At 40.0% G+C, this 27,145-nt stretch overlaps 1 protein-coding gene across 1 annotated transcript; it reads left to right on the forward strand.

Moving 5' to 3' along the window:
* Positions 1-450: 450 nt before the first annotated feature.
* Positions 451-22,196, forward strand: hibadhb (3-hydroxyisobutyrate dehydrogenase b). The gene is made up of 8 exons (XM_060921811.1): positions 451-554; positions 1,078-1,235; positions 4,304-4,413; positions 8,130-8,251; positions 19,367-19,500; positions 19,609-19,685; positions 19,888-20,044; positions 20,284-22,196. The coding sequence occupies exons 1-8, from the start codon at positions 485-487 to the stop codon at positions 20,440-20,442; spliced, it is 987 nt and encodes a 328-aa protein (XP_060777794.1). The 5' UTR covers positions 451-484; the 3' UTR covers positions 20,443-22,196.
* Positions 22,197-27,145: the final 4,949 nt, after the last annotated feature.

Below are 27,145 nucleotides of genomic sequence, written 5' to 3' on the forward strand. Positions count from 1 at the left end.
TCGCCCGTAGTCAGCTGGGATAGGCTCCAGCTTGCCTGCGACCCTGTAGAACAGGATAAAGCGGCTACAGATAATGAGATGAGATGAGTGTATTTAAAGTAATTCAAGGATAAAATTGGAAAGAAACTAATAACCCTATGTCATGATTTTAATGATGATCCCGCCTCTTTTTTTCTTACATTGTTTTTATTATTATCACCACTGGGTCTTGATATGCATAAATTATTGCCTCTGTTATTTTAAGCTGAATTGTTTGTCTATTACAATTTCACAATTAAAAACAACAACTCCCAAATCATTCTCGTATATCGATTGTTATAGTATATCTAACCAATGAGATTACAGCTCTGAAGGATGCCCCGCCTTCACCTGATTTTCATTGGAGGAGGAGTTGAGCAAACTCAAATGTGTATGGACAGAAATTGCATCAGTTGTTTGCTGTCCAATGCGGGCGCAGTAAGTGTGAGGGAGGCAGTAGAGCAGTATGGCGGCGCTGTTAAGGGGCTCTCGCAGTCTGTTGGGAAAGTGGTGTCACCATGTCTCCTCGGTGCAGGGTATGCTCGGGACATTTCTCTTAGTTACTGTAACTTTTTCTGATATTGGGAATGCAGTGTTGTTGAATGATTGTACTGTGGAGAAAAAAAAAATCTGTGCTAAATTAACCCATACTCTGTTTAAAAATGATCTAGTCCCAGTTTAACTTCATTGTGTTGTGCTGGTTAGTTGCTTTGGCTTGGTGTCTGGTTAGAGGGTTAATGTCATCAACAGCTTACATGTTCATTTGTTAGCTTATATTAACGCCATATCCACTTATAGGCTGTATCAGATTTACTGTAAGAGCAAGCTTTAGGTTTTAAACCAAGTTAATAAACGAGGTAGGTTGCTTAACCAATATCCTATTCCTGGTGCAGGATTTTCAGAAAGTGACAAGCTTGGGCTTTAAATAACTTGCCCTGTTTATATAAATAAGTGACTGCTTTTGTCCTTTCACCTTGTGATTAGCTGAAGGACATCACTGTTGTACAAGGGCATCCACTGTGTGCTGATTATTTTTTTTTTTTTGTTTGTTTGTTTCAGTCTCCAGATCCATGGCTTCGAAAACCCAGGTGGGCTTCGTTGGTCTGGGGAGTATGGGAAACCCGATGGCCAAGAACCTGATCAAACACGGCTACCCTGTGATTGCTACGGATGTCTTCCCTGAGGCTTGTAAAGAGCTACAGGAACTGGGTGCTCAAGTGAGAATGCATCAAACACGACTGCGTTACTTACAAATAGGGTTCATTTTAGGTGGTGTTTACCAGGGCTTTGAACCGGTTCAAGGAACGAAAACCGGGAGCTTTTTCTATTTCACATGGAACAGAAACGAAACCAGAAACTTTATTATTTTTTATGTTCCGGAACAGAAACGCTTATTAAAAATAATGGTAACTGGTTAATACCGGTTTTTATTTCGTTCCTCAAAGTTTCTGTAGCCTACAAATAAAGTCATTCTTCTCCTGCGCAAGTTCCTGTGTGACGTTCGCTGACTGAATGGAGAGAGCGGGAGGGTGGACTACGGTACTATCACGTCTCCACATCTTAAATAAGAGGTAAATATTGCAGTCTGTCGTTATTCAAAAACGTCAATTTCAAACACGATATCAATATATTTGTCCACGGTAATGAGAGGCTCGCGAACATTAAATGACGTTAACCTCTGTTAGCCTATCAATGCATAGGGCCTGACTAGCCTTTGGTAACACACTAAACGAATTATCTTTCATTTTTGGCACTTTTTCTGTTTGTGTAGATGGGAAGACATACTGAGAATCCAAATCGCCAGCATTTGAAATAATAATTGTTTTGAATTATTTCTTGTCTTATTTAATGAAGGTTGTAATAGAATTAGCCTACATTTGGCTTAAGCTGGATGAGACAGAGACATAATTTTATAGCCATTTGTTAAACAGCTGACAGGGAACGTAATTAACTGTTCCGGGAACGAAATTTTTTTGTTCTAACCGGTTCGGGAACGTCTATTTAATGGTGGAACCCAAAACCGGAAACGTTAAAATTCCGTTTCTGTTCGGAACGAACCAATAGGAAAAAAATTCTGGTTCAAAGCCCTGGTGTTTACATTAGACCGTATCAGCGGATCATCAGATTAACGTTTTTAAAACGATTCGCGTGCACACAGCAACGCCAATACACGGATACGCTAATCACATGACTAATTAGACGGCACGTCACATGATCCCAGTGTATATCGGGCATGTGCAAGTCACTCACCACTTGCAAGTGGAAGGATGGCAAGCGAACGCCTTCTCCAGCAGATAAACGCACCTGGCTGTGATGTTCATGTTCTCACTGAGTTTAAGCGCCTGAAGGAGGTAAATAAACCTCAGTGTGGCTCAGCGCTTCCTCCTGCGCTTCAAATCACTCCGCCCTGAACAGCGAGTGCCCTCTGGAGGGTGTGCACTCCGGCCCTGCGCAGCTCACAGAGCGCGCGAGTGAAGCGCACGAGCAGTGATTCGGGACTGAGCCGCTATGTGTGTGATCCCAACGCCAGCGAATCAGGAAGGTGGATGTCACAGTGACGTTGTCCAATGACGATGTCAGCTAGAGCTCAGCACAGCGTTTCGTCGTTCCTCAATGTTTACACAGCACTGGATCAGATACGAACTGGGTTGAATACGTGGGCCCTGGCGAATTCAAGTTGTTCCGCCTGTGGAGTCGTTTCCCGGCGTTTTAATGTGAACGGACAGTGCATCCACGACAAAAACGAGACGGATACGGTCTAATGTAAACACCACCTTAATGTCGTTTAGCACTGTCGCCTCACAGCAAGAAGGTTCCGGGTTCAAGCCCGGTGGCCGGCGAGGGCCTTTCTGTGTAGAGTTTGCATGTTCTCCCCATGTCTATGTGGGTTTTCTCCAGGTGCTCCGGTTTCCCCCACGGTCCAAAGACATGCAAGGTTAATTGTTGGCTCTAAATTGACCGTAGGTGTGAATGGTTGTTTATCTCTGCCAAGGAGGTTATGTTTTCGGTAGCGTTTGTTGGTTTGTCTGTTAGCAGCATTACAGAAAAAGTTATGAACGGATTGCTCTGAAATTTTTCCCAGAGGTGTGACTGGGCACAAGTAACAATCCGTTAAATTTTGGTGGTGATCCGGATCACCTTCTGGAGCCCGGATTTTTTTAAAGGATTCTTGGCGGAGGTCTGCGCTCTCAAGTGCTTTTCTAGTTGTCTGTGTCAGCCCTGCGATAACCTGGTGACTTGTCCAGGGTGTATCCCGCCTTTCGCCTGTAGTCAGCTGGGATAGGCTCCAGCTTGCCTGTGACCCTGTAGAACAGGATAAGTGGCTACAGAAGAAAGAGAGAAGAAAGTACAACTTTTATTCATCACACACTTGTGAAATTTCCTCTCTGCATTTAACCCATCTGAAGCAGTGAACACACACACATACCCAGAGCAGTGGGCAGCCATGCTAACAGCGCCCGGGGAGCAGTTGGAAGTTAGGTGCCTCGCTCAAGGGCACCTCAGCCCAAGGCCGTCCCATATTAACCTAACCTGCACGTCTTTGGACTGTGGGGGAAACCGGAGCACCCGGAGGAAACCCACGCAGACACGGAGAACATGCAAACTCCGCACAGAAAGGCCATCACCGGCTGCTGGGTTTGAACCCAGAACCTTCTTGCTGTGAGGCGACCATGCTAACCACTACACCATCGTGCTGCCCAGATAATGGATGGATGAACTAAGGTGGCACAACAGGCTGTCCAGAGTCTGCAGTTCAGTCCTGATCTCTGGTTATTGTGTTTTTTGTAAAGTTTTCTGTACTCTATTTCCATGCGGGTTTCTTCTGGGTTCTCTAGTTTTCTCCCACATCCCAAATGCATACCTGTAGGTGGATTGGCTATGCTAAATTGCCCCAAGTTTTGTGTGCGCATGCATGGTGCCCTGCATTGGGATGGTATCCTGTCTGGGGTGTATTCCCACTTCACACTCCTTGTTCCCAGGATAGGCTCTGGAGCCACTGTGACCTTAACCAGGATAAAGCATTTACTAAAAATGAATCAGTTGCTGAATTGAACCAGTTGGTATTCACAATATGACTTTGTTTTTATCATTTCTTTTATTGTGCTGTTATATTTGTGCTATAAAGAATGGATATGTCATGTTGGAAATGTGGTTTTTAATAAGTTTATTTGGTTTCTGTGATTGCCTTACTTTGCAAAAAGTGATATACCAAGCTAAAAACAAGATGATATTGCACCTTTCTTTTGTTTGCACTTTTTTTTTTTCTTGTGCTGTATGGTCACAGATCTTGGACACGCCTGCAGATGTGGCAGACAAGGCAGACCGCATCATCACAATGCTGCCATCCAGTCCTAATGTTATTGATGTGTATGCAGGCCCAGATGGCATTCTGAAGTAAGCCTGTGTTTGCTGTTTTCAACTGTTAATTTTTTTTTTTTTAAATGGTATTCATTGAGGGTGTAATGATTTCAATATGGTTGTAAAAAGTAGTATTGACATCTAAAGTTTCGAAAGTATTGTTTGTTTCCATTTATCTTATCCTTGGGTCTTTTCAAATGGTGTCGTTTATAGAAACTGGACATATGCATACACTATATATCAGAGTAGAATAGGATGTGTAGGGGTAATGCTATGTACACACCCATGGTCAAATAATGGTAAACTTTTGGTTTGAAGTCATTTGTATGAATCTTCTGCTTTTGGGGCCAAAGTAGTATATTTATATACATCCATCATAGGCCAAGTTTACATTAGACCGTATCTGTCTCGTTTTCTTCGCGGATGCACTGTCCGTTTACATTAAACCGCCTGGAAACGCCAGGAAACGGGAATCCGCCAGGGTCCACGTATTCAATCCAGATCGTGTCAGCTCCGGTGCTGTGTAAACATTGAGATACGCTGTGCTGAGCTCTAGCTGGCGTCGTCATTGGACAACGTCACTGTGACATCCACCTTCCTGATTCGCTGGCGTTGGTCATGTGACGCGACTGCTGGAAAACGGCGCGGACTTCCGCCTTGTATCACCTTTCATTAAAGAGTATAAAAGTATGAAAATACTGCAAATACTGATGCAAATACTGCCCATTGTGTAGTTATGATTGTCTTTAGGCTTGCCATCCTTCCACTTGCAAGTGGTAAGTGATATGCGCTGGGATCACGCACACAGCGGCTCAGTCCCGAATCAGTGGTTGTGCACTTCACTCGCGCGCTCTGTGAGCTGCGCAGGGCCGGAGTGCGCACCCTCCAGAGGGCACTCGCTGTTCAGGGTGGAGTGATTTGGAGCGCAGGATGCCTGCGGAGCCGAGCGTATCCGTGTATTGGTGTTGCTGTGTGCACACGCAAATTGTGTATTGGTGTTGCTGTGTGCACACTAATCGTTTTAAAAACGTTAATCTGATGATCCGCTGATACGGTCTAATGTAAACATGGGCATAGTGTGTGTATGTTATATGGACGCAAGTGTTTTCCTGGTAGATGCGCCACTCGTATTTTTCATACAAGCTACATCCAGGAAATGGAGAACAAAAACCATGACACAAATCTCTGTCACTCATGATCCCACTTCTGACACATATATTTTAGGGCGGCACGGTGGTGTAGTGGCTAGCACGGTCGCCTCACTGCAAGAAGGTTCTGGGTTCGAGCCCAGTGGCTGGCGAGGGCCTTTCTGTGTGGAGTTTGCATGTTCTCCCTGTGTCTGCGTGGGTTTCCTTCGGGTGCTCCGGTTTCCTGCACAGTCTAAAGTTGGGTTAACATGGGGTGGCCTTGGGCTGAAGTGCCCTTGAGCGAGGTACTTGACCCCTGACTGCTCCCCGGGCGCTGTAGTGTGGCTGCCCACTGCTCTGGGTGTGTGCATGTGTTCACTGCTTCAGATGGGTTAAATGCAGAGGATGAATTTCACTGTGCTTGAAGTGTGCATGTGACAAATAAAGGTTTCTTCTGAGGAAAGTGACGAGTAGTTTTGATAAATTTGGGTACTTTTTGTTTGTGAATGTGTCTATATAATAAGATCACCGGTTGGCTTGAAGATGTGAAGGTTTTTCTTCTCATGTTGGAAAAACTCATATTTTATCCAGAATACAGTGCAGATCTGAGTAATATTTCCCGATATTTCACTCCAGTGAAGTAACCCCCCAGTGTTTTCCTGCTGACTGGACGTGTGTTTGTCAAAATGTCGTACCGGTTCAAAATTAAAATTATTTTCATTAACTTGCGTATTTTCAAAATGTAGAGGATAGGAATTTTATCTTTGAGTAGTGAGTGTATAGTTCACAAGTAAGCAAAGCAAAGACTTTTTTCTCACAAAATGTATATTTTCACAAAATACATCCATGATGTATTTTGTATCAAAACTCAGTTTTCAATCAAATTTCAAAATGCATCGTGGATCTGGGTGAGATGGTTTTTTTTTTATTTTTTATTTTGTTTGTTTGTTTGTTTCCCGCTTCCCCAAAATCTTCATTCCGATGACGTCACTCTCCGTGTTTTCCCACTGACTAAATTCGTCAAAATGGCAAACTGGTTCAAAAGTAAAATTCTTTTGATTTAACTTGTGGGGTGTTTTTGTAGTGTATACAATAAGTCAAGTCTGGACACCCCTACTCATAAGTTTTTCTGTATTATAACTATTTTATACATTGTAGAACAATACATCAAAACTATGAAATAATTCCATGTTATGTGGTAAACATTTTCCATATTTTAGATTCTGCAAAGTAGCCAGCGTTTACCTTGATGCTTTGCGGATTATTAGCATTATCTTAACCAGCTTCATGACGTAGTCACCTGGAATGCTTTTCAGTTAACAGGTGAGCCTTGTCAAAAGTTAGTGCAATTTCTTGCTGCCTTGATTGGTTTGAGATCAAACAGTAAATAATAAAAATACAGCAAATATTCCTATTCCACAACTGTAGTAATCCATATTATGTCAAGAACCGCTCAACTAAGTGAAGAGAAACGACATCCATCATTACTTTAAAGTGCATATCCTGGACCAAATTTTTTTTTTTTTTAAATATGAAAGTATGTCCCTTTACACACTCATCCAGAAGGGTAATTTTGCACAAGGCCATCTGTCTACAGCAGAAAAAAAATAAAATGCGTCTGGAAAAATCCCAAGTGAGTCTGGAGCCAGGTTTGCGACGTCACCTGCGGAAGCGCCAGCAGGCTGCGAGAGCTTGCACGGTTTCAGTGCACAGCCTGTGTAGACCAAGCGCTCCCATTTCTTTCTCATTGTCCGGTGTTTTGGGAAACGATGAGTACTAATCCCATCGTGATTGGTGTTGCTACACCGTCCTACGATACATCTGTTAACCATTTTAATAATTACGTGATAACGTTGAAGAAATTTGCAGAAAACCACCAGGCCGTTTTCTCATAAACAAACCAGCGCTGACGTAGGATTCAGAACATAGTCTGCTCTTCTTCGGATATATGGCACTATCCTACCTTCATAGAGGCGTCCCGCACGCGATGTCACACAAATCAATGTTTGCCGGGAAATCCAAATGGCAAGTTTTTTCAGAGGCGGACCAATTCGCCTCAAATGGCTTGATTTCAACTGAATTTTTCTGGTATTGCGCAAGGTAAAAAAAAAAATTGCAGAGAATGCAAAATGTGACCGATATTTGACCAAAGTTTAATATAAAATAGGAGAATTATATTGATCTTGCTCCTGAATTTACCCGTGATATTCACTTTAAGACATGAAGTGACTTTTTATAAAAATAGGCATTGAACTAGAAGGTGTGTCCAATCTTTTGACGGGTACTGGACATCATTTTGCGCTCTTCAGTGAGTCAGATGTTTTCATGAGTTGTATAATAATTTATTACTTAAAATATTTTTTAAAAATCAAAATTCTAACACCAGGTAAAAATCGTATGACAATCTGTATTCTCACACTCTATTACCATATTCTGCTTTTAATCATAAATCTCAACTCGTTAATCTTGAAGTAAAATCTTGATTTACATGTTATACAGTAACTGTAGTTAATATGTACATTATCCAGTGATGGAGGTGGGAGCTTGGTATATTGACCTTTCTAAAAATAAAACTCAACACTTTTTTTTTTTTTTTTTAATATACTCATTGCTTTTGCTATACAGGAAGGTGAAGAAAGGCTCTCTGCTCATCGACTCCAGTACCATTGATCCTGCTGTATCCAAGGAAATGGCTGTTGCTGCTGAGAAAATGGGTGCTGTTTTTATGGATGCTCCAGTATCTGGAGGTAAAAGCATGTACCCACCACAGTGGTTAATGTGACCAAAACCAGACAAAAGTATTTTACTGGAGTGCGATGTTATTGTTTTCACACCCACATGTCCTGAATTGATGTGATTCATCCTTAGCTTCCCCCCCCACCTAAGCTCAGTATGAAGGGGGGAAAAAATGATTCGGCTTTGATTCATCCTTTTACCATAAGTGATGTCCAAGAAGAGGCAATTATGGGCAGGACCTTTCTACCCTTTGTTTCCAATGTGTTTTATCCATAAAATATGTCTGCAACATGTGTGTGTGTGAATGGAGAAATGTATTTTTCAGATTTTTCGCATTCCTAGATGCGGCATAATACTTTGCATCGTCCTTGCATGGGCACGGTCCTTAAATAGCCCAAGCATAGTTCATTGATTTAAAGACAGGTGTTGTTTTGTTAACGGCACGCGTGCCGGAGCTCATTAGGCGTGGGCGCGCCCCAAGGCGTGCCTTCAGGTGCATGTGCTAAGGTGTGCAGGACTGGCATGTTCAAGCTGCCAGTGTAGCTGCAGTCTTTTTAGTTGCGAATTACGAGTATTTCCTCTTGTTAATAATTCGCCATGTCAAAACAAGCAAAACTTTCCTCCTTCTTTCGACGTGAAGAGAGGTAGCAATTTATTATATATTTTTTTTCCATCAAAGTTGCATTTTGTGGTTTCGAAGCCAAGTTTTAGTGCCGTTTCTAGAATACAACATCAAGAAAACGTGGAAGAAACAGCAATAATGGAAGAGCCGGTTTCTAAGCTGCCTAAAACTAGCAATGGTAATTATTTTGTTACATAATGTACTCAGGCTGCCAGTTAGTGTGTGACACACACACACACACACACACACACCCTACGCCCCTGATTTACATGAGGAATTTGGTATTCATTGGTGTGTTTAAATTTACAGACAATACGAGTTAATGTAAACAATTGGCTTCAACTCGCATAAATATGAATTGGAAATTTTTAGTTCACTTTAGCTTCTGCAAGCGCACAACTCCTACTAAAAGATTGATAAACGAGGCTCAGTGTCCCCAACATTGAAACCTGAAAGCTTTAGAAACTCTAACAGACCTTTCCTTTTTAACAGGGCTGTTTTGGGATTTTGCTGAGTTTACCTTCAACTGTCTGATTTTTTTCAAAGTAATGAACTGTGTAGCAGGAAAATCACCGCGTTTTCTAAATGCACTCCTGAAAATTACTCATTAACTAGGGGAATTAAATTTGATATTTTTGACATGTTAATCATTTAATGTACATGAAAGAAAAAGGCTTAAAAGTTATAACTTTTTTTTTTGTTTTAGTGAAAATAAGTACTAAAATGCACTAGCATGCAGGGTTTTGCGTGGTGTTAAAATATGAGGTTGAAATATTTAGTTAATTTAATTTGTTTACCAGGGGCATCACCTTTTGTTTTTTTTTTTTTTGTTTTTTTTAAGTGGATTAGGTAAGGTTAGGGGTCTTTTTTATTTATTTTAAAAGAAGCTCTCAAATGGTTAAGTAGGTAAGATGTTAAAGCTTTTACAATAGCAAAGAAAAGCAATAAAATTGAAAGAAGAAAGAAACTTTATTCATCACACACTTGTGAAATTTCCTCTCTGCATTTAACCCATCTGAAGCAGTGAACACACACACACGTGAGCAATGAGCACACATGCATACCCAGAGCAGTGGGGAGTTCGCCCGGGGACCAGTTGGGAGTTCGTTGCCTCTCTCAAGGGCACCTCAGCCCAAGGCCGTCCCATATTAACCTAACCGCATGTCTTTGAACTGTGGGGGGGAAACCAGAGCACCCACAGGAAACCCACACAGACACTGGGAGAACATGCAAACTCCACACAGAAAGGCCCTCGCCGGCCGCTGGGTTTGAACCCAGAACCTTCTTGCTGTGAGGCGACCGTGCTAACCACTTACACCACCGTGCCACCCTAACTGACTCTTGCATCTTCAAATCAAGGACTATGAAAGTGGTTAAATTGTTTTAGTAGTGGTGTATTTGATTTTTCTTGGGTCATAAAATTATGTACATTAAAATTCTATATATTTTATAAACTACTTTTTGAAGAGTAATAAAACAAATTTTGCATACATTAAAGTATCATCAAATTATTTTTTTAAATGCATCCATACTGTTGCTGGGAAATTGGAAAATCTGCACATCCCTGTGTCCAAAATCACTCACTCGTTCCCTACTCCCTATATAGGGAATGACTATATAGTGAGCTCATTGGTAAAATGAAAAACCGCTTTCGGACACTAGTCCGTCATGCTGGTATTTACGTCCTTACTGTCGCACAATTAAAACGTGCCAGGTCAGTCGGCTGGTGGGTTTTCAAAATAATAAATACATGCATGTATTTTTGTGATAAATACATATTATACTGAGCATATTTTCCACATTAATAAATACACAAAGTACTTTGTCTGCTGCATATTTCAGTTCTTTTAAATACTTTCTTCTTTGCCGCTGCCTTTGATTAACTCAAATTTGAGACTTTTTTAATTTGATTTCTTTCAGCGTGACCGCAATGCATGATGGAATGTATTGCTTTGGTTAGTGATCATCGTTGTACACTACTTTGTGTGATGCATTGTAGGATACTTTTGAGTGCACTATATAGGGTGTAAATAATCCTCACTAAGGTTTTGGACAGCACTACAAAATGGGGTCCCCACTATATAGTGCCCTATATAGTGAGTAGGGAGCAATTTTCGGACACAGGATATGATGCCCTCTGATCGTATTAGAATAGCAAGGCCCCTTTTTTTGTGTGCGCGGGGAGGAAATGAGATCAAAAGATGAATGAGAGGATAAACAGAATTCCATCCCTTATTTCTGAATGGTTGCATCAAGATGTGTTGAACAACTTAGAACATGGGACCTTTTGTTTGAACTCGCCCATTTTTCAGGCAATCATAAATTTTGGAACATGTGACTGACAGGTGTTTCTTCTTGCCCAGGTGTGCCCCAGTAGATTTATAAATTTAAATAATAATGCAATGTATACTCTTGGTTTGAGTCCTGGGTTTAGCCTGTGGGTACTGGATTTGTTGTTAAAAAGGATAAACCAACATGAAGAATGGCGAGCTGTCTGTGGGAGAAAAGCAAGTCATTTTAAAGCTGAGAAAAGAGGAAAAATTGATCAGAGGCATTGCAAACACAATTTGGAATGTCCTGAAAAAGAAAGCACACCAGTGGTTTCTAACAGACAGACGTCAAACAGGTCAGCTAAGGAAAACGGCAGCAGTTGAAGACAAACATTGTAAGAGCTGTGAAGGGAAAAACCCTAAAACAGTCAGTGACATTTCATTTTCCTTTGCTAAGAGCAAAGAAATAGAGATGAGCCAAAACATTTCTGGAACCAAGTTTAACATCTACTTCACTTTGATAAAGGCTGAAATGTGAGGCTGAGGAGAGAAACATACACACACGCGCGCACACACCCCAAAAAACCTGAAATAAATGAAGTTGCAGCTTGGAAAACCATCACACAAAAAAAAAAGTTTGTTGGTGGACTGCAGGCTTGATGCAGTTACTGCAAGCAAAGGGTATGCAACCACATATGTTATTTACCAGCTGGGAGGTCTGTATCGTGAAGTAGTGTGACCGAGGTCTTGAAAGTACTGACCGAGGCCACGGTATTTCACCATACGGACCGACCTTAAGCTGGTAAATTTTATATATAATTTATCACGATCCATGCTGTAAAATTAATGCTATTCTCCTGAGAAATGCTGGCAAAAATTGATAAGATTTGTTATCTTATAAATCTTATTTAAAAAATATATATATAAATGTTGACAAAAAAATGCTACTATGTTGGTTGTGAACGAGCGAGTCGCCAGAGGTCCGTAACTGGGGGACCTGCGCGCCAGCCAAATCAGAGGGCAGGATTTGATGGGAACCGGACTGCGAAAAAAATAAATGTTCTTTACCAACTGAGAGGTCCGTATCGTGAAATACCGTGACCAAGGTCAGTATTCAAGGCCGAGGTCACGGTATTTCACCATACGGACCGACCTTAAGCTGGTAAATAATATATTTTTTTCTTTACCAAATTCTAACAGAAAACGAGAGCGCCCGAAAGGGAAAACGGAGCCGAGCCGCCATTTTGAATCCTCATTCACGGCTGTAATGCAAATTGCTTCCTCCTTGGTATACGAGTGCACTTCCATGGCAGGAAAAAAAATACATTTTGCTGCCTATGTAGTCCCCTATTTATACAAATGGGAGTCATTCAGGATTCAGCCATGTTTTTGCTCGGCATTAGCAGTTAGAGGTTTTTAGCTTTCTCCTGAAATGTTTTCTTTTATTTCTTCTTCCTCAAGGTAGTAAAACTCGCTTTCGCTGTGAACAGTCATTATCACGATCCATGCTGTAAAATTAATGCTGTTCTCCTGAGAAATGCTGGCAAAAATTTATAAGATTTTTGATAATCTTATCAATAAATCTTATTTAAAAAAAAAAGATAAATGTTGACAAAAAAATGTTGACAAAAAAAATGCTACTATGTTTGTTGTGAATGAGCGAGTTGCCAGAGGTATGTAACTGGGGTCCGTATTGTAGGATACAGACCCGCTCTCCAGCCAATCAGAGCACAGGATTTGATGGAAACTGGAGCGCGAAACAAATGTGTTATTTACTTTAAGACTGATTGCAAAGCAAAAGTTTTGGAGCAAAGGTGGCATGTTTTAAATTGAACACCTCTAGATGTACAGTTAGGTCCATAAATATTTGGACAGAGACAACATTTTTCTAATTTTGGTTCTGTACATTACCACAATGAATTTGACAAAACAATTCAGATGCAGTTGAAGTTCAGACTTTCACCTTTAATTCAGTGGGTTGAACAAAATGATTGCATAAAAATGTGAGGACCTAAAGCATTTTTTTAAACACAATCCCTTCATTTCAGGGGCTCAAAAATAATTGGACAAATTAAATAATTGTAAATAAAATGTTCATTTCTAGGGGCGGCACGGTGGTGTAGTGGTTAGCGCTGTCGCCTCACAGCAAGAAGGTCCTGGGTTCGAGCCCCGGGGCCGGCGAGGGCCTTTGTGTGGAGTTTGCATGTTCTCCCCGTGTCCGCGTGGGTTTCCTCCGGGTGCTCCGGTTTCCCCCACAGTCCAAAGACATGCAGGTTAGGTTAACTGGTGACTCTAAATTGACCGTAGGTGTGAATGTGAGTGTGAATGCTTGTCTGTGTCTATGTGTCAGCCCTGTGATGACCTGGCGACTTGTCCAGGGTGTACCCCGCCTTTCGCCCGTAGTCAGTTGGGATAGGCTCCGGCTTGCCTGCGACCCTGTAGAAGGATAAAGCGGCTAGAGATAATGAGATGTTCATTTCTAATACTTGGTTGAAAACCCTTTGTTGGCAATGACTGCCTGAAGTCTTGAACTCATGGACATCCAGACGCTGTGTTTCCTCCTTTTTAATGCTCTGCCAGGCCTTTACTGCAGCAGTTTTCAGTTGCTGTTTGTTTGTGGGCCTTTCTGTCTGAAGTTTAGTCTTTAACAAGTGAAATGCATGCTCAGTTGGGTTGAGATCAGGTGACTGACTTGGCCATTCAAGAATATTCCACTTCTTTGCTTTAATAAACTCCTGGGTTGCTTTGGCTTTATGTTTTGGGTCATTGTCCATCTGTATTATGAAACGCCGACCAATCAGTTTGGCTGGATTTGAGCACACAGTATGTCTCTGAATACCTCAGAATTCATCCGGCTGCTTCTGTCCTGTGTCACATCATCAATAAACACTAGTGACCCAGTGCCACTGGCAGCCAGGCATGCCCAAGCCATCACACTGCCTCCGCCGTGTTTTACAGATGATGTGGTATGCTTTGGATCATGAGCTGTACCACGCCTTCGCCATACTTTTTTCTTTCCATCATTCTGGTAGAGGTTGATCTTGGTTTCATCTGTCCAAAGAATGTTCTTCCAGAACTGTGCTGGCTTTTTTAGATGTTTTTTAGCAAAGTCCAATCTAGCCTTTTTATTCTTGAGGCTTATGAGTGGCTTGCACCATGCAGTGAACCCTCTGTATTTACTTTCATGCAGTCTTCTCTTTATGGTAGATTTGGATATTGATACGCCTACCTCCTGGAGAGTATCGTTCACTTGGTTGGCTGTTGTGAAGGGGTTTGTCTTCACCATGGAAATTATTCTGCGATCATCCACCACTGTTGTCTTCTGTGGGCGTCCAGGTCTTTTTGCATTGATGAGTTCACCAGTGCTTTCTTTCTTTCTCAGGATGTACCAAACTGTAGATTTTGCCACTCCTAATATTGTAGCAATTTCTTGGATGGGTTTTTTCTGTTTTCGCAGCTTAAGGATGGCTTGTTTCACCTGCATGGAGAGCTCCTTTGACCGCATGTTTTCTTCACAGCAAAAGCTTCCAAATGCAAGCACCACACCTCAAATCAACTCCAGGCCTTTTATCTGCTTAATTGAGTGACATAATGAAGGAATTTCCCACACCTGCCCATGAAATAGCCTTTGAGTCAATTGTCCAATTACTTTTGGTCCCTTTAAAAGCAGGGTGGCACATGTTAAGGAGCTGAAACTCCTAAACCCTTCCTCCAATTTTAATGTGGATACCCTCAAATGAAAGCTGAAAGTCTGGACTTTGTCCATGTCCATTATATAACTATAACTTGAATATGTTTCAGTAAACAGGTAAAAAAATCAAAATTTGTGTCGGTGTCCAAATATATATGGACCTAACTGTTAGGAAATGAAAGCTGAAATTCTGATCAGTTGTCTAATAAGTCTTTTATCTCAAACCCATATGTCTTTTAGTGTATTGCCAAAAAAAACCCTTTTGCTTTTCCAATACTTTTAAAAAGGATTTTCATGCATTTATAGAAATACCTTAGAGAAGGTGACTTTTTTTGATATTTGTCATATTGCATACGCTTATTTGGAAGTATGTCAGATTGCATACTTGGATACTAAATGGTACTATTATGAACAATAGTGTGCTGTTTGGGAGCCTATGTCTCATTTGTGTTGAAGGGCAAGTGTCAATGAATTTGGATGCATCACTCGTAATGCTCTTCTTTTTATGTTAATTAGACATGGGCCATTCATTGTGAGTGGTTAAATACAGTGTTAGTCAAAATTATGTTAACACTTAAATGGTAGAAATCATTTATTCACAAAACATACATCATACGTGGAAGATGATTTCACAGGACGGTCTCAACCTGTTCGAGCAACAGTACCATTTAAACCCCAGACGCACATTTGATGGTCACGGCACACCGCGCATTCAGGAGAAAAGTAATCCATTAGCATTAACATAATTTTGACTAACCCTGTAAATCTCTAGCTTCATGTACATAAACCTGAATTTGACCAGGTACACCTTTAAGCTGAAGAAAATGCACAAGGTAGGGATTCCACATTTCTTAGTATTGCTGCATCTCCTTATCTACACTCACTGAGCACTTTATTAGAAAATACACTACCGTTCAAAAGTTTGGGGTCACCCAGACAATTTTGTGTTTTCCATGAAAAGTCACACTTTTATTTCCCACCATAAGTTGTAAAATGAATAGAAAATATAGTCAAGACATTTTTCTGGCCATTTTGAGCATTTAATCGACCCCACAAATGTGATGCTCCAGAAACTCAATCTGCTCAAAGGAAGGTCAGTTTTATAGCTTCTCTAAAGAGCTCAACTGTTTTCAGCTGTGCTAACATGATTGTACAAGGGTTTTCTAATCATCCCATTAGCCTTCTGAGGCAATGAGCAAACACATTGTACCATTAGAACACTGGAGTGAGAGTTGCTGGAAATGGGCCTCTATACACCTATGGAGATATTGCACCAAAAAACAGACATTTGCAGCTAGAATAGTCATTTACCACATTAGCAATGTATAGAATGTATTTCTGATTAGTTTAAAGTGATCTTCATTGAAAAGAACAGTGCTTTTCTTTCAAAAATAAGGACATTTCAAAGTGACCCTAAACTTTTGAATGGTAGTGTATTGCTGCGTTCGTGTGCTATGGGAAGATGATATTTTCCAGTTGGGAAGTGATATTTACTAGTGTGTTGTGTTCACATGCTTTTGTTGTTGACAAAGGACGCGGACTGCGAGTTAGCAATAGTTAGTTAGCTATCGTTAGCAATAGCGTCTGCTCTGGATAGGTAAAAACAAACCATAACACATTTTTTTAAAGGAAACGGATTTCTAACGTATTATATTACACTTGTTAATGACGCAACATTGCATAGACACCAAAAACTACCCACTAATACTAGTAAAAAAAACTTTAGTAGCATACAATGCTTAACATTCAAGTGTCTTGTACCGCTCGCCGCCATGTTGAAAAGGTTAAAGTTCAGCTCATCTCGGCAACTCATGTATCAAAATTTTCTATGAGTTGCCCAGTGGAAAATACCACAAGAGGGGGCGTTCATGTGTGCTTTCCATGTCGGCGTTTGGTATTTACCATAATTCCCATAGCACATGAACGCAGCATATGTGCGCCTATTTATTCCATACAATTATCTAATCAACCAGTCGTGTGGCAGCACTGCAATTAATAAAACCATGCAGATATAGGCCAGTAGTGTGTTCACATCAACCATCAAAATGAAAAATGTGAGTTTAGTGATTTTTGACTGTGGCATGATGGTTGATGCCAGACAGGCTGGCAGTCCTGTGGACAGAAACACTTTGTTGATGAGTGAGAGATCAATGGAGAATGGCCAGTGTGGTTTGACAGGAAAGACGACAGTAACTCAGATAACCACGCCATACAGTTGTGCTGAGCAGAAAAGCATCTCTGAATGCACAACATATTGAACCTTGAGGCAGTTTGGCTACAACAGCAGAAGACCTCCTTGGGTTCCACTTATGCCTGCTAATGACAAAGCTGAGGCTGCAGGTGGTACAACCAAAAATGGATCGTTGAAGACTAGAAAAACATTGCCTGGTCTGATGAATCTCAATTTCTGCTGAGACACACAGATGACAAGATCAGAATTTTGGCACCAACAGCATGGATCCATGGCACACTTTGGGCCTGTTAATACTAATCAGTTATCACTTGTAAGATGCAACCTATTTCAGTGTTCTTGCTGACCAGGTGCATCCCTTCTTGTCCACAATTTACCATCCTCTAATGGCTACTATGGAATCCATGCCATGAAGAATTTAGGCTGCTTTGAGAACAAAGGGAGGTCCTAACCAGTATTAGTATAGTGTTCCTCAAAGTGCTCTGTAACTTATTTGTTGACTAGAAATAAATCCTCATTGAAAGTTTTGCTCAAGATAGAGTTGTAACGTACTCATGGAGACAAGCCTGCCCAGTCTCCACAGCACTCCCCTTTTGCTATTAGTGTGCTGGAGGTGCAAGGAGACTGGGCAGAAAGTGACTCATGCTAATAAAGTTCATTTCCACCCACAGACTTACTCCTGGGGTGTAAACGCCACACACACACACGCACGTGCGCGCTCTACATGTACAGATCTTTCATACGTGCTTCTGTTTGTTCTTCTCTTCTTCTTCTCAGCTAGATATGACCCACATTCTTGAACTCCTCAGCCACTTTGGAACTATACAGCAGCCCTAGCAGATTCATGATTTGTGTGTTCAGTTCCTTTCCTACTGCCCTGTGATTAAAGCTGTTCAGCTGTCCATGCTTAAACTTACTGTTCTGCATTGTATTTAGAAACACCATGCTGCAGTCTCTCTCTAACGCCTCATCTGAAATACAGCCTGTGCAGATTTTTTGACATAAGCTGCAGTATCTCCAGACCACTAAGGGAATGAGTCCAAGGCTGCTCACTCTAGAGTTTTAAACCTTTCAACTCCACTTTGAGGGAGGTTGCAGATTAATGGAAATAGTAAATCACAATTTTGGACTGTTACAGATGTGCATGAGGTGGGCTTTTTTTTTTTTTTTTAAATCTTTGGTTACAAATATTAGACACCTGTACACGCAGGCATGGGCCACAACAGCACACTTATAAGCCACTCTCAGTATGCACAGGCATCAGTGTATACACAACTCTTTTTTTTTTTTTTTTTTTTTTTAATAAATAATCTTGGCAGTTACTGTAATACAACCTTCCTTTCCTATAGGCTCGGCAGGGGTGCAATGGCTACCTCATGTTCTAAGACAGCCGGTTTTTATACTGAGCCAGCACCCACTCTGTGCTTTATGGCCCTTTTAATCAGGAAGTTGTTGCCTCTGGCTTTTCGGCACGTAAACAACAGCACGCTACTAGTTTTCTTTCCTTAAATTGTTGCCTCTCCCGACAAGACTGCGTCAGCATGGTTTGGCATGGGCGCCGCTGAAACGGCTTTTGGGTGCGAAACAGTCGTAAGAATTCCACAAACCTGCTCAGTCTCTGTACTTAGCCCCTCTAGTAGACATTATTCTCAGCTCTACCCTTGTGCCTATGAACTGGCCGTAATGAAAAGTGAGCCACAACAAAACTGAGCATGACGTCACTTTCGTCCATGTGTGAAAGTAGATGGAACTGCACTGCTGTAATTATAGAACTTATTCCTGCCTGTGTAATTAAGGCTCTGAGATGGAGTTAAAGTAAAGAACCACACAAGCTCTCGGCCTCTTTATTTCAAGCATGTTTGTTATTTGCTTATGCTGCATACTATGCCATTAATGCTCATTTGACTTGCTGTGACACATAGGGATTGGAATTTGCAGGATGTTTTTAAATTGTACCAAGATGTAATTTTTTTTTTATTCCCCCCCCCCCCCCCCCCTTTTGTTGGCAGCTTTCTTTGGAAAGACAGTTGGCTTCATTTGCTGAAATTAAAAGCTTGGTTGAAAAGTAACCCATTCACTGGATTTTACATTATACATACAGCTACGTTATACAAATTCTTGTGGCGTACTGCTTATCTAACCCATCATACAAAGGGCTTTGAGCATTTAAGTGAGAAAATGGCAAGCTTTAACAGTCTGATTTTAAGTAACTGTGGCAATATTAATACTGGACTTGTACTATAATACTACTCTTACTCAGCTCAAAAGTTAATTATAAAGCCCTTTACAAGATCAACTAGGGATGGTCTAATTCGGTACCACCTTCAGAAAGCCGTTTTCTGATTGGTATAGGTGTTGGAGCTGCCACTTCTGGTAAGCTGACCTTCATGGTAGGAGGAGCAGAGGAGGAATTCACAGCAGCCAAGGAGTTACTAAGCTGTATGGGAGCCAATGTGGTGTACTGCGGTCAGGTTGGCACAGGACAGGTATGCTTCTGACTTTGTCTTTGATTTTTGCCCTTGTTCCTTTGTATGTCAGTAACTGAGTTATGTTTTCTACTTGTGTAACTGTGTTTTCACACCACCTCTTCACAGGCTGCCAAGATCTGTAACAACATGTTGTTGGCAATAGGAATGATTGGCACTGCTGAGACCTTGAACTTGGGCATCAGGTATAGCTGGCCGATCTTAGTGGGGTGTTTTTTGGAAGGCGAGAGAACAAAATATGACCATGAAAATGCTATCTTCTATATCACGCTTACACTCCATATGAATTTTGGTCAGATTTAGCCATGTTTTATCATTTTATTTGTAGAGGCAGAGATGAACAGTCGCACTCTGGTGTAAGTGGTCTGTTTTGATCTCCTCTGATAGGCTGGGGCTGGATCCCAAGCTGCTGACAGAAATACTCAACATGAGCTCAGGCCGCTGCTGGTCTAGTGACACCTATAATCCTGTTCCAGGAGTGATGGAGGGAGTGCCCTCAGCCAACAACTACCAAGGGGGGTTTGCAACTACACTAATGACTAAGGTAGGATTTGTCTCTGTCGTCGTCGTCTCTCTTGCATGTTCATCCAGCACTGTTAACGTACACCATCCAAAAAGTCTTGATTCTTTCTTTTCATGAAATAAAATCTTGTTAAATTTTATACACAGCTTCAATCTTTAGCTTGTTCCAGTGACTAGATAACTGGCATTTTTTTTTTGCTTAAATAACACATTTGAATAAACATTTATGTAAAATAATTCCTTAAATCGTGTTTACTGCAGGATCTGGGACTCGCACAGAACACAGCGACAAACACGAAGAGTCCGGTTCTCCTGGGTTCACTGGCTCATCAAGTCTATCGTATGATGTGTGCACGCGGTTATGCCAGCAAGGACTTCTCCTCTGTCTTCCAGTTCCTGCGTGAGGAGTTGGGCCAGTAGGGGCTGACACTCCCTTAGTGTGCCTGTAACCCTACTCTTTTGCCTTATCAAGACCTGTTGCGAGTAATGTTTGCACATCGTGTAAACCTGTGTGTGATCAAGGACTTCAAGTCTATGAAGTCAAATGAATAGAATTAGGGGACGTGAATGTGTAAGTTTAAGAGATTCTTTCCAAAAAAATTTCGGTCCTTGTTTTTGGAATCCTGTTACCTGTTTAGGCCTGCCTTGTACAAACCATGTTCCCATGTTTAACTCTTGACACTGTGAATCTGAGGCAGTACTTGCTTTTGTTGTTTATCAGATTCTGTGGCGTTGTGTCCTGTAGACTGACGTTGGAATTGCTCTTATGTTTTCAGCTGAAGGAACTGGTAGCAGCTCCAATGAAGAAGTGACACGTTTAGACTCTACTAAATATAAACGCTCCTTTGCTCGAGCTATCAGAGACACAGCAAACCTTAGCTTACAATTCTGTAGCACTTTTTACTTTTCTGTTTTCATGGGTAATTTTTTTTTTTTCCTTTTTTCCCCTAGTTTTATTTTCACAGCTATTGCTGTCATGTCTAACAGATTTGCAATGGTGTGTACAGGTCATAAATCTTATGTCTGTACTCTGAAATTAAAGCAAGAAAAAAAAACTGACACTGAAAGCTGGTTTCCTCGAGGTGATGCATAAATTCCTGACTAACGCATTCACTAATGAACTCCAAATGATCATTTTCTCATGGTTTTTATGATTCCTGACGCCTGGTCCATGTTCTCATTGGCAGTGCCATGCTGGGAAACTGAAGACGTGGATCAGGGTGCTTTAACGCAGTGTTTTTCTCTTCTCTTCAGTGTGGCTTGTCGAGGCAGGTGAGAAACGCAGCAATCGGGGTGCTGACAAAAACTACGCTCCAAGAGCATCTGGTTCTAGGCGAACTCTAGTGGATTTAATTGCACTGAGAAAGCGATTCGACTCTGAATCGACTTCAATCGACGCAACTAATGGAAATGAACCAATACCATGTTTTATGGGTTGGGTACCAAAGGGCTGGGCGCAAATGTGATGTGTTTTGGATATTTGGACCTAATAACGAAACGAAAAGAAAAGCTGCACAAAAAGTTTTATAAAAAGTGTTATAAAATGTATCCTATATTTACTGAATCATCTATTTAGTGCTGGTTGTCTGTGTTCAGTAATTTTGTGATTTTTGTGCACATAGAGAGGACCCCCCCCCCCCCCCCCCCATCTCTGTATTTCAGACCAGTTAATGAAAACATTTTACGACTCGCTTTATGTCCATAATCCAAAGTTATTTTGATTCCCCCCCCTCCCTTTTAAAAAAAACATTGCTTGGTTTAATTTTGTGCAGTGTGAAACCGAACCCAACACCTCAATTTCGTTTAATTCGGATCAGTCAAATCAAAAACATGAGTGCTTTCACATGATATGGCCTGTAATGGTGCTGTCTGACAATCTGGAAATTAAGGCAGGTCATGATCGCAGTCCTGCGATCGAAAATATGGGAACATCGAGGCAATGCAAAAATAAGAAACAATTATCAAGTCACTTATGTTTAAAGCTGCTAATAAACACTGGTTATTTTACATGTCCTCTTCACGGTCCCTATGATGATCTTGAATAAGCCTGAATATCAAAGCCTATGAGTAGCCTGAGACTTGGGGTTCGAAGTGGCAGATAAACAGGTCTACATCTTTCCCTCTGTAACACCATGTTGGGGAATCTGGAGAAGATTAAAATGACTAAACTGTAACTGGGCAGACACCGGTCTTCAATTTATCTACATTTAGCAAGTCAGTACAAAAACATTTTAGATTTCCCTACGTGAGTTTAACGTTTGCATGTCCGTAAAGAAAGAGAATATTATATAAAGAGACCTATTTTCAGACAAAAACAAATCATGGTTGCTGGGTTTTGCTTCAAAAATAAGCAAGTATGATGGCCAAGTCTGCAGAAGAACCGTGGCCGGTTCTCCAAGATGCTCAGGAAAACATCCCAGCTCATCTCCTTTTAATATTTAAAAAAAAAAGAGCAAAATATACCTGAGACTTTTTTTTTAAGCAAAGGGCTATCCCACCAAATATTGACTGTTTCATTTATTACTCTTTACTGTTCTTTATGGGTTTTTTTTTTTTATGTAGGAACATTTAATTTCATCTTTGCTTTGCAACATGTGTGGGTGTAGAGTACCAGTTAAGTGTGAAGACATTGAATAAATGTTTTTTTTTCTTTATTTTTATTAAGACACTTCATGTCTTAAAGTAATGATGGATGTCGTTTCTCTTTACTTAGTTGAGCGGTTCTTGACATAATATGGATTACTACAGTTGTGGAATAGGGCTATTTACTCTTATTTACTGTTTTATCTCAAACACAGTGCAATTTCTTGCCTTCTTAATTAACTTTTTACAAGACACACCTATTAACTGAAAAGCATTCCAGGTGACTACCTCATGAAGCTGGTTAAGATAATACCAATAGTGTACAAAGCGTCATCAAGGGAAACACTGGATACCTTGAAGAATATCTAAAGTATATGAAACTTTTTTTTTGGTTAGCACATTTTTGTTGACCACATAATTCCATATACATGAAGTGTCTTAATTAATAAAAATAAAGAAAAAAAAAACAAAGTCTTCACACTTAACTGGTACTCTACACCCACACATGTTGCAAAGCAAAGATGAAATTAAATGTTCCTACATTTAAAAAAAACCCCATAAAGAACAGTAAAGAGTAATAAATGAAACAAAGTCAATATTTGGTGGGCTGGCCCTTTAAAAAAATAGTCTCAGCTCCGTTTTTTATTGTATGTTCCATATAATATATCATAGTTTTGATGTCTTCAGTATTGTTCTACAATGTAGAAAACAGTCCAAATACAGAAAAACCTCTAAATCAGTAGGTGTGTCCAAACTTTTTTTTTTTAAAGAACAGAATAAAGACTTCCAACCCGTGTTTGGATTTGTGCTTGAATATTGTGAATGAGAGTAAATAATCACCAATGTTTAATGTCTTTACACAATATGCACAAATATTATAAAACTAAAATTATACACACACACACACACACACACACATATATATATATATATATATATATATATATATATATATACTTTTTTTTTTTCACTTACTGGGTTTAACTTTGGCTCAATGTTCGACAACCAGAAAAGAAATGAACTGTAAGAACTTTATATTTTGTTCATATTCAGCTTTAATTTACAAATTATTTGAGTCGATTTTAATTACATTTCTCTAGACATTATGTAGGCAATACACTTTTAAAAACAAAACACGTTAGCCAGTTAGCAAATGATAGCAGTGTTGATGGCCCAAAACAACATTAACTAACGTTATTTGAAAGGAAAACGTTTAAATATTAGGTTAATTTTTTTTACACAACTGTATACTTTAACAGCTGCATAACTATTAGGCTAATTTTACTTTTAGCTATAGTTATCTGTAACATAACCTCAAATTCAAGTTATTTCTAATCCTAGGTTTGATTTTTTTTCCCCCCTCATGATTTCAGTATGTACTAGGATATTAGGATATAATGTTTAATTATTTATGTTTCAGTCGGATAAAGCTGTTTTCACTTTCACACCAGGTGGTTTTTGTAGATAAAATGACTTGTGTTATGCTTCTTTTATTTGATTTAGCTGGATTCGTCCTTATAGCACCCAGGGCTTCCAATCTGAACCAATTTTAGAGTGTAAATACATTAAATTATAGTCAGATTGAACCGTAATTAGCCTATAACCAAGCAGCATGTGCAAGTGGATATACTACCAAAAAAAAAATATAATCCTATCCATTTATTTCACCCTGGTTACAAATCAGAGTCATGCAAACGGAACCGACAGAAAGTGCGGATGGACGGTGCACTGCAGTACCACTGCTATCCCCATCATATTTTGTCGATGACATAACAATGTTTTCACTGACTGAGTTTTGGGATGGAAATCCATCTGGGCGAGGAACTGCGTGGATTTATGCTTAAATCTGTAAATTGATTTAACAGTGTTCTAGAGAGCAAGTGCACTGTCAAGATAGGAAAGACAAACCCAAACAGGCTTAACGGGAACTCCCACTCTCCTTTCATTTTCTCACCTTTGCACTCCTTGCATACCATCAAAGACACAGAGAGAGACAGAGAGAGAGAGACAGAGAGAGATTGCGATTGCTTTAACACGTGAATAATCACAAGATCCATTATATGAATTTTACACATGAAATATGTTTCACACATTTTCACATCTTCCTACGGGGTAGTGCCTGTACTTTTTTTTTCCCCATGGAGTGAAGGAATGCATTTTTCCTTTTCCGTGTTTTTCCTCACTCTTCTTTTTTTCCCCCACACACGTTAATTATTTTTTTTTACACAGTGGTTTTATTTTTCACTTGTGGTCCCATATCATTCAAATAATGTCACGTGTTTTGCAGCAGGCGCAAATAAGTCAGGGTGAAATCCACCTTCACTTGCAGAATCATGGGAACATTATGATCGCATGCGAAATGTATGTGATTTTAGATAAAAAGGTGAGCATAAATACTATATTATTATTATTATTATTATTATTATTGGCGGCGTCGTAGTTGTTGTTTGTTTTCTTTGTCTGTTTGTTATAATTCCAATTAGCCTTGACACCGTTTCCTGCATGTTTTGTTGATAAAGTGTATGCTTTTGATCTTTGTCCTTTTTATACGATCACCTTTGTCTCACATTGTGGAGCTTCCTCTTTAAAATGTTGGTCATAGGCTCTCAGACCTCTAAAAGGACTGTGTGGGGATGGAGGTTTCCTTTTTTAGTATTTAAGGTGGGCCTTCCTCCGGTTACTGCTGTTGTCCTCTTCCCGCATAGCAGTCACGGAATAACAAGTTCATTGGTCTGGCTGTGGGTACAAACAAGACAAACACAATTGGAGGGAAGTGTACATCATGCAGTACAAGTCTAGCCTTTTACTTTTTGCAAGATATTCCAAATGAATCACTGACTGGAGCTGTAAATGATTTTTTTTTTAATTCGGCACAGTGACTGTTACTGTCACAATAATGATGTTTAGTGAAGTCAATCGGTTGCAAACTTGATGTATTGCTACCCCTCCTTTCCTGATCACTGACTAGCATTTTGTTCATTCTTTGTACCATGTTAGTCTTTTTGCCTACGTTATTTGTGTTTATGTTGTATTTCTTCTGTCTCTTATTTGTAATAGTTTGTTTGTTTGTTTGTTTGTTTGTTTGTTTGTTTTGGGCTCTGTTTTGTTTTTGTGGTTGTGGCTTTTTTGTTTTGTTTTGTTTTGTTTTGTTTATCATTCCTCTGTAAAGCGTCCTGGGGTTGGTGAAAAGAGATGCATAAGTTAAACTTGTTGTTGTTGTTGTTGTATGTAAGGCTTAATGGTTCGTTTGAAAATAATACACTAGTTATTTTCAAATGAACGAGTTTAACTGATTAGTCAGTTTATTTAATTTAGGTGCACAGACTCAATACTTCAACTATAGTAGATACCTTTAAAAACAAAACAAAACACTGTACTCATAGGCTACCTGGCCATTTAACTGTCTCAACTAGATTACTCTAATAAAGCACAAATGACTAGCTCCCACCTATCTCAGTTTCACCAGTTTACGAGCGTTAGGGGAAAATGTTTTGGTACATATACAAACGCTCACAGTTTGTTAACAAAGTTTTCAGTGTGATTTCGTTTATAATGTCAGTCTTCAATGTTGCACCAACTAAAGATCAGTCAGTCAGTGTCTGTCTGTCTGTCTGTCTGTCTGTCTGTCTGTCTCTCAGTCAGGAAAAAAAGAACAGGAACATAAGTATCGGTGTGCTTAAGATCTTATCCTGTAGAGAACCACACATAGGTTCTAATGCCAGATGTCACATGATCACAAGGCAAACCCATAAAAAGTCCATTAAGCCAGGAGGCCTAAGTGCTGCCTTATGTAGCTGACAGTTCTTCCAAACAGAGCTTTGTGCTTAACCACTGTCCATTTGAATTGCTTTACTCAATATTTTATGGTTAGCTTGTTTCTATGACCTTCTTCATGCCATTCAGTATATGGTACTTCACCCCTCAGTACTTTGATTCAGATAAACCTATTAAATAAAAAAATATTCAGAGGAATCAAAACAGAAAGAAAAAAATGTCTATGGCGTTCCTTATCTTTAGGGCTGATTTATGTTTGTTCCTCAAAACCGCAATAACCTGCTTTCTGGAAGATTGGGAATTTTGCTGGGAATTCTGGTAAAATCCGAAGATCATGGTGTTGAAATGGAATGTCGATTAACCTCTATCCTGTCAAAAGGCAGAACAAACAATACTACAATGAAATAAATACCTTTTAATACCTCAGTTTATAGAGTGTCTGTGACGGCTTATCTTTTAGGACGAAATTATTGATGGCTGTATTTAGATGATTGATCAGATTTGAAGAAAACGAACTAAATTAGACTAAAATGTGGGATGATATTGATTTAATTTTGTAAAGCATTCCGGATTGATTGTTTATAGGAATTCCATTATTATTTTTGCTTGGAGAGAGTAGATAGTAATGAAAAAGCCACATGCTCGTATATTCACATTAACACTGTAACCTTCCACTTTTCTAATGTCTAGTCGACACTAAAGAGTCTTAAAAAACGGCCTGAAGTGTAAATAGATCTAACTTAAACGGATTGACCAGTGACCATGT

Source organism: Neoarius graeffei, chromosome 5, assembly GCF_027579695.1.
Source record: "Neoarius graeffei isolate fNeoGra1 chromosome 5, fNeoGra1.pri, whole genome shotgun sequence".
NCBI classification, from domain to species: Eukaryota; Metazoa; Chordata; class Actinopteri; order Siluriformes; family Ariidae; genus Neoarius; species Neoarius graeffei.